The 17,078-nt window shown below is 37.1% G+C and overlaps 2 protein-coding genes across 7 annotated transcripts in view; both read right to left on the reverse strand.

Annotated features, from left to right (window-relative positions):
- Positions 1-594: 594 nt before the first annotated feature.
- Positions 595-17,078, reverse strand: part of LOC127986554 (T-cell immunoglobulin and mucin domain-containing protein 4) — a 35,682-nt gene continuing 19,198 nt past the window's right edge. Inside the window, exons 1-7 of one of the 5 annotated variants that reach the window (XM_052588827.1) lie at positions 6,565-6,764; positions 5,848-6,189; positions 4,557-4,658; positions 4,408-4,457; positions 4,237-4,312; positions 4,101-4,137; positions 1,475-1,798 (exon numbers count right to left, since the gene is read on the reverse strand). In XM_052588827.1, the coding sequence (XP_052444787.1) occupies positions 1,669-1,798; positions 4,101-4,137; positions 4,237-4,312; positions 4,408-4,457; positions 4,557-4,658; positions 5,848-6,189; positions 6,565-6,619 (792 nt within the window). In that variant the 5' untranslated portion in view covers positions 6,620-6,764 and the 3' untranslated portion in view covers positions 1,475-1,668. Of the gene's footprint in view, positions 1,799-4,100; positions 4,138-4,236; positions 4,313-4,407; positions 4,458-4,556; positions 4,659-5,847; positions 6,190-6,564; positions 6,765-17,078 lie in introns of those variants that run through there. The other 4 variants (XM_052588829.1, XM_052588831.1, XM_052588830.1 and 1 more) reach the window with 4 other exon arrangements.
- Positions 6,877-17,078, reverse strand: part of havcr2 (hepatitis A virus cellular receptor 2) — a 35,771-nt gene continuing 25,569 nt past the window's right edge. The window contains exons 6-7 of one of the 2 annotated variants that reach the window (XM_052588834.1): positions 12,473-12,557; positions 6,877-7,580 (exon numbers count right to left, since the gene is read on the reverse strand). In XM_052588834.1, the coding sequence (XP_052444794.1) occupies positions 7,537-7,580; positions 12,473-12,557 (129 nt within the window). In that variant the 3' untranslated portion in view covers positions 6,877-7,536. The remainder of the gene's footprint in view (positions 7,581-12,472; positions 12,558-17,078) is intronic. The other variant, XM_052588835.1, reaches the window with a different exon arrangement.

Raw genomic sequence — 17,078 nt, forward strand, 5'->3', positions numbered from 1 at the left:
ACCCATGTCTTGCATACGTCTGTGCGTAGTGGTTCTTGAAGCACTTACTCCAGCTGCAGTCCACTCTTTGTGAATCTCCCCCACATTTTTTAATGGGTTTTGTTTCACAAACCTCTTCAGGGTATGTTTATCCCTATTGCTTTTACACTTTTTTTTCTACCACATCTTTTCCTTCCCTTCGCCTCTCTATTAATGTGCTTGGACACAGAACTCTGTGAACAGCAAGCCTCTTTTGCAATGACCTTTTGTGTCTTGCCCTCCTTGTCCAAGGTGTCAAGTCAGCAGTCTTCCCCATCCATGATTGTGTAGCCTACAGAACTAGACTGAGAGACCATTGAAAGGCCTTTGCAGGTGTTTTGTGTTAATTAGCTGATTGACCTGACTTGATTAACTGACCTGTTCAGGGATTCAAGAGCAGATCAGTTTCATCTGTAAATGTGTTAGTTTTGTCTTTATTAACATAGCTGAGGATTAAACTGGTAGTATCTGTTAGTTTAGGCTATCAGTAGCAGCCCATTATTATCAACATTCAGAATACTTCGCTAAAGGACATCAATATCGATTGTAAAGTTACATTCAAAAATTTAGCAGAGATAAATATTCACATGGATTTATTGTACAGGGAGGTAGGGAGCTAGAGCAGACAGCAACACAATAGTAATACAGTTGAAAGTTGAAAACAGATTAGATGTTTTTTTTCAGGTTTCTTTGAAGAATAGAATGTTCAGGAGAACAGCATTTATCTAAAATAGAAATCTTTTGTAATATTATAAATGTCTTTATCATAACTTTTTTTGATCACAGAAATTGTTTTGGATGTATAGGTTATAAACAGGAAATAAGGGGCCAAAATTTTACCTTTTGGGGTACAACAGCTTGTCACTGGGACAAGACCTTTAAAAGGACATATCTGTTCCTTTTTTACCCCTAGTAGGTAGGCCTACAAATTAGTAACTTGAAGGGTAAGAATTACTATTCTTTTTTCCTGTGTGGCCTGATGAGTCTGAGAAATCCCGGTCTGAAATTGTGTCCCATCCCGGCCCAGATTGCAGAAAATACTTCTAAATATTTCTGAAAAATTGCATAGTAGTTAATCAAAAGTTTTTGGTATGTTAACGTGGAAGGAAGTTGTCTGGGTGTGAGTGTTATAAGAGGTGTGAAGCAGCATGATGATTGATGGAAAAAATTAACCACAAATCAAATTTTTTTTTTTCTTTTTTTTTTTTTACAAAGAACATTTTTATCTGTCAATATCAATGGAAAATGTGATATTAACACTGGTCTGGCTTTGAAAAGATATAATGACCTTCTTTACAATCTAGTTTCTATGGTAGATGGTTTTATCACTTCTCTGAACCCACGTCAGCACTTTCGCACCCCTGAATTGGTGTAAACTGAATGCAATGACAGGTTGAAAAATGTACAGCTGTTGTGCGAAAACACATTTGTGGTAAATAAAACATTCAAACTTAGATTAGCTAACTTAGATTAGTTTTAATAATTATAAAATGTTGCAGTATGTTAGCCGCTAGACATCAGAATGAGGTTAGTCAGAGCAATAATTTCTCTGATCAGTAATAGCTGTCACATTATTATAAACACAGTGTAAATACAAAAGAAGACAAGAAGTCCACACTGATCAACTTAGAGTTAAATAGTATATGTGAATTAATTCCACTGTTCATATTCATTTTCAGGTTGTATATGATAGATGTTTTCCACAGCCATCTCTCTGTTGTACAGGCCCATGGTGCTGCCGGAGTTACTGTAGATGACAGAGTTATCTGAGTTCTGGGTTCTGAGGGAGAAAAACTATGAGAAATATTTGCCCATGACATATAAGGTTACATAAGGTGACCTAATGGATGAATCATATTCTACTTGCTTTGATGCTGTTACGCATTTCACCCATCACTTAATTTAGTTTTTAATGATGATATGCAACAATATTAATGTCTAAATAATTTAAAGATTATAAGACACAATACAGTTCAAAAGACTGGGATAAGTAAGATTTTTTTGAGAAGTAATAAGAAGTATTTGAAAGTTTTTAGCTGTATATGTGTTCAAACAAATGCAGCCTTGTTAAAAGCAGCAATATTGTGAAACATTAGAATCTAAAATATCTGTTTTATATTGCAATATAATTAAGTTGGATTGAGAAATTTAAACTTCTTTTTCTTCTTCTGAGACCAAATGTTAAAATGCATCTCCTCCTAGACTTTTAAAGCTACAACCACCAAACTCGGGTCAGACCCTCAGAGACTGGTCTGACTCAGGTTCCTATATCTTTTTTAACTGATCCATTATGGTTTTCATAAACCAGACTAGATTTATGGTGTATTTGTTGTCTATTGCTGGTTTTAAAAGTGGTTTTGGCCTTTTTTTTGCAGGCCAGGCTGATATTAACTGTTTTTTAGCCGTTTTTTTTCTTTTTACTGAATCTGCTGTTTTTAGCTGGATTGGCATAAAAACATGCTAACAACATGCTAGTAACCTGCTAATCAGGCTAGAAACATGCTAGCGACTTGCTAGTTACTTGTTAATCAGGCTAATGGCATGCTAGTCACTTACTAGTCATGATAACAACAATGTTAGTCACTTGCTAATCATGATAACACATGCTATTTACTTGCTAATCATGCTAGCAACATGCTAGTCACATGCTAATCGTGTTAGAAACATGCTAGCAACACGCTAGTTACTTGCTAATCAGGCTAATGGCATGCTAGTCACTTACTAGTCATGATAACAACAATGTTAGTCACTTGCTAATCATGATAACACATGCTATTTACTTGCTAATCATGCTAGCAACATGTTAATAACTTATTAATCATGCTAGCAACATGCTAAAACATGTAAACAACATGCTAGTTAACTGTTAATCATGTTATCAATATGCTAGCCACTTGCTAGTAATGATAACAACATGGTAGCGACATGCTGGACACTTGGTTAATCATGCTAATGACATGCTAGTCACTTGTTAGTCATGCTATCAACATTCTAGTCACTTGCTAATCATGCTTATAACATGCTAGTAACTTTCTAACCATGTTAATGGTATGGTATTCACTTGCTAGTCATGCTAGCAACGTGCCATTCATTTGATAATCATGCTACCGACATGCTTTTCACTTGCTAATCATGCTTGCAACATGTGCAACATGCTAGTCACTCGCTAATCAACTTGTTAATCATGCTAGCAACATGCAAGTCACTTAACAATCATATTAGCAAACATGCTAGTTAATCATGATAGTCCCTTGCTAATCACACTAGCTACATGCTAGTCATCCTAGCAAAAATGTTAGTCACTTGCTAATCATGTTTGCAACATGCTAGTCACTTGCTTATCATGTTAACAACATGCTAGTTACATGCTAATAATGCCAGCAACATGTTAGTAACTAGCTATTTATGTTAGTCACTTGCTAATCATGCTAGCAACAGGCTACTTTACTATTTCTTATATATTTATTTATCTGTCAATTTTTCAGATAGATTGAATTGCCTTTAAAAAACGTTAAACTTTAAAACTACTTCAAATTAATTAAAACCTGAAACCCCCTCAAACTTTAAGCTTTTAAATCTACTTTAAACTTTCTGGCTAGGCTTTTTCAGTCCAACTTAAATTTTGCCTACAAACTTTACTAACTAGTTTTAATTATAATTTAATCTCAGTCTTAAGTGTCACATCCTTTAGAAAATATTTAATATGCTAATTTATTGCTCAAAGAAAAGGATTACTAGGATTCTTTAATGAACAGAAAGTTAAAAAGAACAGCATTTATTTGAAATAGATTTTTTTTTTTTTTTTTTTTTTTTACAACATAAAGGTCTTTACTGTCACTTTTTTGGGATCAATTTAATGCATCCTTTCTGAATAATAATAATAACAAAATCTAACTGACCCCTAACATTTGATGGTAGTTTGTGTAAAATGATGAGTGGTTGTATTTAAGCAGTATCATGCCAACAGTAAATTCCCATTTGTTTTCATTGTTAATTTTTTTTTACATCTGTTATTAATCAAAATGATTTTGGAGTTCTAAATTCTAAATTCAGTATAATAATCACTTCCAGGATTGACTTACATGTTGAGCGCAGCTCTGGTTTTCTTCTTTTGCTTCACTGAAAATATAAACAGTTTCATTTTCTAATTAATAAGCACAACGTATATTGTTGTGAAATTAAAAAAATGTGAATTAACCGAATACACTTTGGACTCACATATCAAAATGACAACAATGACTATCAAAACCAGCAGTAACAGGATGACAGGCACGATCACTGCAGATGTATTTACCTTAGAACACAAATCAGTATAAAAATATCAAATGATCATTCTTTCAAATATGTTTCAAAAACATTTGAGGTTTTCTATTGTGGTGGCATACTCACATTATCGTTTTGTTCTATGGAGGACGATTCATGGTGATCAAACGAGGTTTCTTTTTTAATAATGAAAACATAATGGTCAATCAGTATATTCACAAATACACTTGTTACACACAATTACGGATATCCTAAAAATTTTTGCTGTCTTATACCATATGTTGTGTCGGAGAGCCACAGTCCAAAAGTGCTGTTCTCTGGAGGATTTGTTGAAGAGACGAATGAAGTACTCTCTTGTGTTGTGGTCGTTTTTACTACTAGAAAAGGATAATGTCACATATAATTTTCTTCCAATTTAAATGTCTTTTAAAAAGCAGAGATCCTTGATGACAAACAATTTGTACAACATGCAAGTGCATACTTTTGACTAGCCAAATTTTTTTATTTTATTATAATGATAGATTACAGATACTGAGAACTGAAACAGTTATTCAGAAATGAGAGCTTTTCTTCAGTCATTATAGATTCACTGCAAGGGTTCAAATCAAAATACCTCCTGAAGTTTCAGTGGTCAGTGATTCAGAGGTTATAAAACCAAAGGCTATGGTGTGGTTGGACCAGGTGCTTTGAAACAGGATGTACAATGTTCCTTTTTAAACATTCACACACTCACATGAGCAACAAAACTGGAAACTGAAAACTGTAAAGGACGGACTTTACACAGCAGTGATCTAATCTGTGATGACAGAATGATTGCAGATAATTTCTTTATTAATCTGTTCATTATCATCCCCAAAAATACCTTCTTTTTAGACTTGGTTAGATTTGTTTTTAGTGTGGTATGTTTTCATCACTCGGCCATGACAGATTTACAAAGACAATATAAAATCACATATTAACATACACACACAAGTACCTCTGTCATGGCAGTGCTGAAAACTCCCGTAGTTTCATGCTCAGATGTGCTGCTAGAAATGGATGTATTTTCCCATGTTGTTGGATTAAGTGATTTGAAGAAAGTGTATTTGAATGTAAAATCTTTTTTTTTCTTCTTTTTTACTTTTTCTACATCTACACTGTACCGTTCAAAATCTGGGATCAGTAAGAGCATAAATTTTTATAAAAAATGCAATAAAAACAGTGATGTTGTGAAATATCACTAGAAATTACAATGCTTTTCTATTTTAATAAAACACTGTTTTAAATGTAATTTATTCCAGCTGGATTTTTTGTTTTAGCAGCAGTCATAGACATTTGTCAAGTTTGATCAATTTGATTTATCCTTTTTTTTTTTTTTTTTTTTTGGGAATTTGATTTATCCTTGATGAAAAAAAGTAAATATAAAAAAAGTCCTACTAACCTCATAATTTAAAAAAATACCGTAATAAATAACAAAATTAAATAGCAGTAGTAGACTAGCAGAATGATTGTTTTAAACATTTAAATCACTTGGATTCAGTAATTTCTAGTGTTTTGGCATTGGAAAGCTATGCTTTAAACACTTACCGTCATTAACAATCAAGTGGACGTAATACATCTTATCATTAAACGGTCCAGGTACATGTATGCGGCATCCATATTTGCCAAAGTCTGATTTTGTAATGTTTAAGATGGTCAGAGACACATCTCCATGTTGTATTTCTCCTGCCAGCTGGTATCTGGATGATATTTTCCTCACAACTTTATCTCCATCACTGCCGATAATTTCATTACCACAACCCATAGTGGGAATGTCTCCTTTCATCCAGCATATGTGACACTTTCCATGATATTTGCTGTCATATTTGCATGGCAAAATGACACGATCCCCCTCGAAACTCTGTACGGTGACGTCGCTGCAGTTTGAAACTGAGAGAGAGAGATTGTTTGTTGTTGTTGTTTTTTTAAACCTTGAATTTTATATTTAGATCATAAAATGTAATCTATATAAAACATTTATTAAGTTAACAACGCCTACACAATTCTAGATAACGTGCCTTATTAGCAAAAAAAAAAAAAAAAAAAAAAAATATATATATATATATATATATATATATATATATATATATATATATATATATATATATATATATATATAGCTAATAATAAAATAAATAAATAAAAAAGATTCTAGTGTTACTGCATAATAAAATACCATGTAAATAAGCCATTTTAAAATTTGAATTTCCTCTCTGTAACAAATTACTGATTGTACCAACATTTCAGTATAAATTTGAAACTCACTTGTGAGATAACAGAGAACCCAGGATGCAAAGAACCAGCTGTGAAGAAAATTCATGATCAAAAGGTTTCTCCTTCTCTGCGAGTAATGCTCAAGAAAACTTCATCTCTCTCCTTACATGATGACCCTTTGTGCGGAAGTTAGCATGCACATGACACCTTCTCAGCTTTTCTTAAATGTGCAGTCAGACTTCTTTTTTAGAGTTTCACTTCCATATGTGATCTACTGCTTTTTGTCAACTTCAAATATCGAAAGAGAGATTTGTGAAAACATATTTACTTTTAAAATTTACTTTTTTACAGTTTTTGCTTTGGTTTATTAAGATTTAAGTTTGTACGGTGTTAAAACTTTTAGGTTGACATATTTATTCAACTTCATTAAACAGTAGAGGCCGCTATTGTGTGATAAATCAAACTGCGTTTCCAGTCAAACACTCAAAACTTTTATCCCACGTGGGGATTGGACATTTCGTAATTTATTTCTGAGAAAGAAAAGCATGACGTTAGATCAGAGTTTGGAAGCTTTTTACAAGAAGACTTTACAGATGACCATACAATTAGCAAACATTTTATAAGCTAGCCTATATAGTGAAAACAACAAAAACAACAACAACAACAACAACAACAACACACTAATGTAAATAAGTCTAAAATTCCTCAGTTTAAAAATAATAATTGATTAATTATTCACAAATATTAGGCACTGAGAACAAACCACAATATATATATATACATATACAAACATACATACATATATACATATACATACATAACTGAACATAATTATAGGAGCCTGATAAAAATCCTAATTTTAGATGAAAATTTCAGATGGCACTTAGAGACTTTTGCATCTGAATTCTTCATATATATATATACGTGTTACCTTGCATGTGGTTTTTTTTACAGTCATAGTGACCTCATAACTATAACACCATATCTCTTTGTGTGGTTGTGTGGGTCGGGAAGGCTCAGGGTTTATATTCTCACGCAGCTGTTGTGTTCTCTGGAGCGCCGCAGTCCTGAAGGCAAAGCATTCAGAAAGACACGTTAATGCACAGTAAGCAAAACATGCCGTGAGTCACCTCTTTCACTTCCACTCAGCCATTGAGGCACATTCTGAGAGCCAAATTAAAACTGTATGCAGCACGAGGATCTGCTGAATTTTGTACACAGGCATATTGAATGAGCACATTTTTCTTGTTCATGTATTAAATAAAAGTGTTCAATGCACTTTTCAAACGATATATTGTTGGTTGAGGTTTATTTGGGTTAATATGACATATGTGAACATCATAACCTGACAATGTCACATATTTCACCCCTATATATAATTGTTGGGTACAGAGGTTCGACAACCTGCAAGACATATTTCACCCGCTACACTCTTAAAAATAAAGGTGGTTCACGACGATGCGATAAGAATCTTTTCATCTAAATGGTTCCATAAAGAACCTTTTCACATCTTAAGAACCTTTCTGTTTCACAAAAGTTTCTTTGTAGCGAAAGAAGATTCTTCAGATTATAAAAAGGTAAGAAAGAGATGGTTCTTTCAAGAACCTTTGACTAAACGGTTCTTTGTGGAACCAAAAATGTTTCTTCTATAGCATCGCTGTGAATAACCTTTTAAGCAGATTTATCTTTAAGAGTGTACAGGTGCTTCTCAATAAATTAGAACGTTAAGAAAAAGTTAAATTATTGTAGTAATTCAGCTCAAATTGTGAAACTCATGTATTAAATAAATTCAATGCACATAGACTGAATTAGTTTAGTTGGTTCTTTTAATTTTTATGATTTTGGCTCACATTTAACAAAAACACACCAATTCACTTTCTTAACAAATTAGAGTACTTCATAAAACCAATAATAATAATAAAAAAAACAATTTAGTGAATTGTTGGCCTTCTGGAAAGTATGTTCATTTACTGTACAAATTCTCAATACTTGGTAGGGGGTGTTTTTGCTTTAATTACTGCCTCAATTCGGCATGGCATGGAGGTGATCAGTTTGTGGCACTGCTCAGGTGGTATGGAAGCCCAGGTTTCTTTGACAGTGGCCTTTAGCTCATCTGCATTGTTTTGTCTCTTGTTTCTCATCTTTCTCTTGACAATACATTTCAGGTCTGGTGAGTTTCCATGGTCATTCAACCAATTTATGCTGCTTTTGACAGTGTGGTCAGGTGCCAAATCCTGCTGGAAAATAAAATCAGCATCTTCAAAAAGCTGGTTAGCAGAAGGAAGCATGAAGTGCTCCAAGATTTCTTGGTAAATGGTTGAAGTGACTTGGGTTTTCAAAAAACACAACGAACCAACATCAGCAGATGACATTGCACCCCAAATCATCACAGACTGTGGAAACTTAACACTGGACTTCTTCACCCTTCCTCCAGACTTTAGGACCTTGGTTTACAAATCAAAAACAAAACCTGCCATCATCTGAAAAGAGGACTGTCAGGAGAAATGGGCTGGATTCAGTTGCGGGTTTACACTGAGCTTTATTGAAAGCAGATGAAACAAGGCAGATGAGTATCGTTCCACAGTTTAACTCGTTCGACAGCCGAAACCCAGAGAAATGAGAGCAGGAATTTTCTAGGAGTACTGCATTCGTGAGAACAAGAGGCAGAGCAAAACAGCAAAAAACACTGGAGCCTGAAGACAAGACAAGACAAGACAAGACAAGACAAGACAAGGTGAGTACAGAGACCAGCTCGAGCTATTGGTAAGAGTTCCAACAGTCTGGCCACGAACAGAGAAACACAGGGAATTATAAAGGTAAAAAAATTTGAAGAACATTGAGAACAGGTGGCGAACAATTAAGGTTAACTAAGGAGAAACAAGGAGGTCTGGGAAAACAAATCAAACAGGTAGACGCAGTGAGCTGTCAAACCATCCAAACACACATTCACAATCCCAAAATGCAGGTGATTAGCCCACTGATCTATAATATAGAACTGGATTGCTCATGACGTCATTAAAGTGAAGCTGCCGCGCCGCCATATATGTAATCCCTAGTGTGCGAAAAAGTTCCATTGAATTAATAGGAACTTGTATGATTTTAATGAAAAAAAAATCACCTAACAAGTCAGTGTTTATAATTATGAAGTATCACTGTACATTATTACAATGCGAACACCCTAGGCATGTAAACGGTTATTTTTAAAATGTCGGGAATTTCCCCTACTTATTAAAAAGCTACGTTCATTACAGTAGTGAGCATCACTAACATGATAAACATCAGACTGACACGACCTCAACACATATAACAAACTACAAAGTGTTCGTTCTGAAATCGGAATTTATTCAGAGAAATAACTGACTATATACAGTACGGATTTAAGAAATAAATACAAAGCTTTATTTCCCAGACAGTAAATTAATTTTTTTTTATTTCATTATAGAGAAATATTAACAAAATAATTGTATAATCCATTGTAATATATAAAAATTCATTTCTGATACTAATACGTTCATTTAATAAATCCTGAATAACTTTGTTCATAAAGAAATAAGCCATTTTTGTGTTTGATCAGTTACCTGTGTCGTCAGTGCGCAGCAGACACACCCACCAACACGATTTAAATATATCGCTTATCCTGTCCCAAAAGACCGTAAACACTGCAGATAACATCTGAAGTAAACATTACTTTATTACACATAACATAAAAACGAGTCCCGTTTGACTGATCAGCTTCCAATCGAGTTATTTTAGGACAGCGGTTTGAATGTAACTCAATGGTGCTCTCTGCTGGTAGGGATTAGTAAGATGGCGGATCGAACACTTCCGGTGGCTTCACTGCCTGTTGGCAGTTTAGAACGCGATGAGCGATCCAGTTATATATATAGATCAGTGGATTAGCCCCAAACCCTGACAGTACCCCCCCCCTCCCAGGAGCGTCACCTGACTCTCCAGGAAGGGGCCTACCTCTGTGAGTTTGACAAGACAAACAGAACAATCTTCAAGGACTGGACAAAACAGACAAGGAAAACTAGCAGGAGCATCCTCCGAGGGACTCGTCAGAAGCAGCAGACAGCTGGTCTGGTATGATCTCGTGGTTGCAACCTCTAGCAGGAACAACCTCCATGGGCTTGACAAGGCAAAACAGGAACACATCTCCACTGCCATGATCCAACTGGCAAAGACAACCTCAGGACATAACCGGACCGACAGGAAAATTTGACATGACCATAACTTGACAGGCAGGAACACCATCTAAGGTCTTGACCCAACTGGCAGGAATGACCTCTGTAGGTCTGACAGGACAGGCAGGAACACTTTACGTGTCCCAGATGTGACCGGTAGGAACAACACTTGAGGACTTGACAAGACAGGAACAAACTCTATAGCCAAACATGCAAAGTAGGTAGGGGCAACCTCTGCAGGTGTGATCTCTGGACACTTGACAACATCTGTGGACATGACAGGAAAGATCTCTGGACACTTGACAACATCTTCTGGACACTTGACAACATCTGTGGACATGACAGGAGTGACCTCTGGACACTTGACAATATCTGTGGACATGACAGGAGTGACCTCTGGACACTTTACATCTGTGGACATGACAGGAGTGATCTCTGGACACTTGACAACATCTGTGGACATAACAGGAGTGATCTCTGGGGACTTGACAATGTCTGTACACTAAACAGGAGTGACCATGGGCGACTTGACACACAACTACCAGGAACATTTTCTATGGGCTTGACAGGCATTAGGATCGCCATCGTAGACCGGCGGATTGTTGGCATGGGTTTCGGAATAGTGGGACACCCGGCTCGTCGCCTCTCGCTGAAGGCTATCCACCCGTGTGAGGAGTTCGGAGACTCGGGCACTAAGAGCGTCCACATCCTGTGCGATGGTGTTGAGCTAGATGGCAAGCTGACCCAACCAGCTCGAGCTATTAAGAGTAACAACAGTCTGGCCACGAACAGAGAAACACAGGGAATTATAAAGGGAAAAAAATTAGAAGAACATTGAGAACAGGTGGCGAACAATTAAGGTTAACTAAGGAGAAACTAGGAGGGCGGGGAAAACAAATCAAACAGGTAGACGCAGTGAGCTGTCAAACCATTCCAAACACACATTCACAACCCCAAAAGGCAGGTGATTAGCCCCAAACCCTGACAAGGACTTTGGACCACTGGGCATTGGTCAACAGTCCATTTCTTCTTCTCCTTAGCCCAGGTGAGATGCTTCTGACATTGTCTGTTAAACAGGAGTGGCTTAACAAGATGAATAACATGCTTGGATACAGCACTCTGTGATCAGCCAGCTTATCGGCAATTCATTTTTGTTAATTACAATCCTTGTGAAGGGTGTCAATGATTGTCAGAGACCATTTGAAGGCTCAGGAAACCTTTGCAGGTGTTTTCATTTGATTAGCTGATTGGCATGTCATGATATTCTAATTTGTTGAGATTGTGATTTGGTGGGTTTTTGTTAAATGTGAGCCAAATAATCACAGTTAAAAGAACCAAACTATTTCAGTCTGTGTGCATTGAATTTATTTAGTACATGAGTTTCACAATTTGAGTTGAATTACTGAAATAAATGTACTGAAATAAATGTACTTTTCGTCGACATTCTAATTTATTGAGAAGCACATGTATATATAAGTACATTAATGTTTTAAATGACAATGAGAATGACCATTGAGACCTTAATAAAATAAATGTATTACAAAATTCGACAATACTTCATCAAAAATAATGTCACTTTGCAAAAAAATAAATAAAAGTATTTTCTTATTCTAATTATTTTTTTTACTCTCTTTTAAGTTTGGACTAAAATGTGACCTGTACATATTCTTGAGAGATTTCATGAACTTTTTATGTTTGTTATTTTACAAGTATTTAATATTTCTCTAGACTCCAGAGCTAAACCATTAAATATAATTACTTGCTTCTCTACTTACTGAACAGAAGTGCAATAATTAAACCCGGGATGAAGACAAGGGCTCCCACTCTTACAGTATTTATGACAAATGTTTCCATTGTATCCTAGAATGAGACACAACAGGTAACACCTTCTTTAGGTCCAAAACATATCATATCAATATGCATTTACATACAGAAATTACCTACAACAAATTCAAGACAAAATATGGATTGACAGCAAATGCAGAACTACTAATGTATGTGTCTGTGCAATACCTCACTTTGGAACACCGTAACGGCTTCCTCCATGTAGATGTCAGTAGCTTCTGAAATAAACCATCATGTTTATATCTACTCTTCTCATGCATTGTCTCATATTGCTGAATCACTTTCAGTGTTGATTAAACGTGGTCATGATTATATACATACCAGCATTAGACTTTTCTGATATGATATAAAGCTCAGGAATGAGTGTGGTTTGGCCTGATACATAGTAGTGTCATGATTCTGCCTTCATGTCCTGACTTTTCTCTAGTCTTGAGACAGGATCATGACAGACCCGTGTTTTGTGTACAAGCACATGGCCTTGTCTTTGGGCCATGTGCTTGTGTTGTCTCGTCCCCTTGCCCCGCCCCCTTGTTATCCTAGTCTTGTTGTGATTGCCTTATCTGTGCCACCTGTTGTGTCTTAATTAATTCTCCTATTTAGATCCCCTAGTGTGCTCTGTCTTTTGTCGGTTCATTGTGATTGTTCCTCATTGTGATTGTTCCACATTGTGATATGTGTTACTCCATGTTCCTGTGATATATTGTTACTCTGTGTTGCCCTTGGAAGAAGACGTTGTGAGACCTGTTATTGTTTATTTGTAGTTAGTGTTCTTGTGTTTCGAGTCTTTGTTTATCTTGTCTAGTTAAGTCATTTAGTGTCTACCCTAGTCAGTGTTTTCCCCCTCGTGGGTTTTGTTTTCCCTTTTTTGTTAATAAACCCTGTGTTTGTGACATTCTGTCTGCATCTGACTTCATCCCAACCCCTCCACGTAACAAGTAGACTGCATTAAAACAAAAATGGTTAGTTCAGGGTTATTTGAATTTCTTATCATAGTGACTTTTGAGCACTGGTGAAATGTTCACCGACCATTGTGTTCCAACTATTAGCATTGGTAATTCATGTTATAAATGATGGTTTATAATTTGGTAAATAAATCTATTTGTTAATGGATTATTAATTAATCAATTTAATTAATGGAAATACAGAAAAAAGTGTGTTGGTTATTGTTTTTATTATTGTTTTATTTGTTTTTGAAAAATCTGCATTTATTAAATAAAAAATACAGTAGAAAAATAATGAAATTTTGATCGAATTTAAAAGAACTGTTTTTTTCAGTGTCACATGATTATTAGGGAATTATTATAATATACTGATTTGTTTAACTGTTATTTGATGAATAGAATTTTCAAAATAGAACATTATAAATGTCTTTAATGTCACTTTTGAATATTTAAAGGGACAGATCACTCAAATTTGGTCATAATTATGTAGTTCAAAACCTGTATGATTTTTTCTCCTGTTGAAAAAAAGAAAAGAAAAAAAACATTAACAGTTGATGGTAGCCATTAACTTGCATAGTATTTTTTTTTACTCCATATTATGGAAGTCAAAGGCCACACTGTAAAAAAATTTTTTTTTTACTGTTTTATTTTACAGTTTTTTTTCCACGTTAATTAAGAAATACAGTTTTAAAAAATTACAGAAATGGACTTTACATTTACATATCCCATGTAAAATCACATGAAAAACCTATAAGTGTGCAAAATGCTCCAAAACTTTTAGTGATTTTTTTCACATAACACACACTAAAATCAGTGCACTATATCTGTGTATTTACAGTATGTGTGTGTGTTGACTCGTTTGCCATTGGTGGGAATGCCAACAAAAACGTCATGACAGTTTATGCCATGGGGGAAAACAAACCATTTGAATTAATGCGCAGAGACCTTTTTAGGCGTTTGATCTTTATGTTTTTTATTTTTATTTTTACTTGGAGCTGAAATTTTTGCTTGGTGCAGTGCCGAAAAGCCTGTGCTGTGTGGTGTTCTGTACCTCTGTGTTTTCTGTAAGTTGTTTCTGTGCTGTGTTTTCTGTAAGTTGAAAACCCCGAAGTGTAGATGTAATTGACTGATAGACAGATGGACTGAGCGGGTAGCAGATAGGCTTCACTACTTACTCTGCAATGATCTGTCATTAGTCCTGTCCCTGTAACAGACACGCCAGATTTCATCACCAACCATCACAGCGCACTTCCTGAGTATTAATTACTCCCACCTGCTCCTCATCCACCGGCAATCCTCCGTAATAAGCCCAAGTCTCTGTCCTGGACCCCTGCCACCACGGAGGCTTTCAACTCTTTCAAAGAGGCTTTCACTATTGCTCCACTCCTGGTACATCTTGACCCCAATCGGCCCTTCATCGTCAAAGTCAACGCCTCCACCACCGGAGTAGGAGCGGTCCTGTCCCAGCAGCAGGGGAATCCCAGCTGCCTCCATCCATGTGCCTTCTTTTCTTGTAAGCTCAACCTGGCGGAGGTCAACTACGACATCGGTAACCGAAAGCTACCTGCCATCAAATTGGCAGTGGAGGAGTGGAGGCATTGGCTGGTGGGAGCCAAACACCCTTTAAAAGGCTAAAAGGCTAAATCCAAGGCAGGCCCGCTAGGTGCTATTCTTCACCCGCTTCAACTTCTCCATCTCATATCGACTAGGGGCCAAAAACATCAAGGCCTACACTCTGTCACACCCCTGAGGAAAGCCTGGAAGAACTCGAAACAATACTTGCCAACAAGGTAATCATCAGTCCAATCACCTGGTCGACCGAGACCCTGCCCGCTTCCTGCGTATCTTCTGCCGTGGCCACCAGGACTCTTGGAACCAGTTCCTAGGGTGGGCCGAGTACGCACAGAATTCCCTACGACAGCCTTCCACCGGACTCACTCCATTCCAGTGCGTGCTCAGCTACCAACCACCACCCTTCCCATGGTCAGGGGAACCCTCGGATGTTCCATCGGTCGACTACTGGTTCAGAGAGAGCAAGAGGGTCTGGGCCGCGGCCCACCACCAACTGCAACAGGCCCTACGAAGGCGCCTGCGCCAACCATGCCGCAAGGTAAGTCCAAGGTTCATTGGCCCGTTTACCATCACCGAGCAGATCAATCCGGTCACCTTCAAACCCACCTGCCACCTGAGTAGCGGATCCACCCCACTTTCCATGTCTCACTCCTCAAACCTTACCATCCTTCTGTTTCTCCTTCCACAGAGCCTGGCGTAGACGAAGCCCCCTTACCTCTCCTCCTTGATGATGGAGCTGCCTACGAGGTTCATGACATCCTGGACTCCAGGCGGCATGGTGGACAACTTAAGTATCTAGTGGACTGGGAAGGATATGGTCCAGAGGAACGCTCATGGGTCCCCCGCAACGACATCCGGGATCCGAATCTACTAGACACCTTCCACTTCAATCACCCTGAAAGACCACGTTGTCGGGGTCCTCGGCCCTCAGGAGCGGGCCGTGGGGAGGGGGGTACTGTAACAGTCCAATCACAGCGCACTCGCTCACCTGAGTACTATTCACTCCCACCTGCTCCTCATCCACCGGCAATCATCACTTCCCATAAATACCACAGTTGGCGTATGGTCTTATTTGCAACAAGGCCTAACCTGCACGCTTACTCTAAGGACTAAACTATCTCTCTGCTTACCTCTCTCCAGCGATCTCTAAGTCTCCATCGTGTGTGTGTCCACTACCTCCAGCATCTTGCATGCGATCATCACGACTACCTGTAGCACCATTACCTCACAGTGCACTACCTGCTCCTCTGCTTGTGCCTCAATAAACCGTGTTCTACTGTTATTACAGCCTCCTGTCCTAGTTTACCGTAACAGCAAATTAGGCCTTCGAGTCACATTATTTAGCTCAAGTCTACATAGGATTTTCTTCTGCCACCTTATTCTAAGCAGAGTCTCAGTAAATTGTGAACCATTTGTTATCTTCTCATGTCTTTTCACAGTTTATAATAATAATAATAATACATTTTATTTATAATGCGCTTTTCTCACACCCAAAGCGCTACAACAATGTAAAAAAATATTAAAATGCATAATTAAATGATACAATATAAAACAGCTAAATAAATCAAATCAAAACCCTAATCAACAGCTTAATCAGGATAAGCAATTTTAAAGAGGTGTTTTCAACAGTTTCTTAAAAGTACTTAGTGTAGGAGCACTTCGAACATTCAAAGGAAGCGTATTCCATAACCTTGGAGCAGCACAAGAAAAGGCTCTCTGTCCCATAGTTTTTAATATGGAGTGGGGCTGATAAAGAAGAATAGAATCAGCAGAGCGAAGAGGACGAGAAAGCATGTAAGGAGTAACTAAATCACAAACATAAGAAGGAGCCAATTCATGCACAGCTTTATGTTAAAACACGTTTTAAACTTAATACGCGATTAAACTGGAAGCCAGTGCAAGTTACAGAGGACACCACTGATCAGCTGCCGTGAGGCTGTGTGAGTGAGAACACATACTGCTGAGTTGAAGCCGTGTGATAGATTTTGTTGATAGACCAATGTAAAGAGAATTGCAGTAATTC

The sequence above is a fragment of the Carassius gibelio genome, chromosome B21, assembly GCF_023724105.1.
Source record: "Carassius gibelio isolate Cgi1373 ecotype wild population from Czech Republic chromosome B21, carGib1.2-hapl.c, whole genome shotgun sequence".
Classification (NCBI taxonomy): domain Eukaryota; kingdom Metazoa; phylum Chordata; class Actinopteri; order Cypriniformes; family Cyprinidae; genus Carassius; species Carassius gibelio.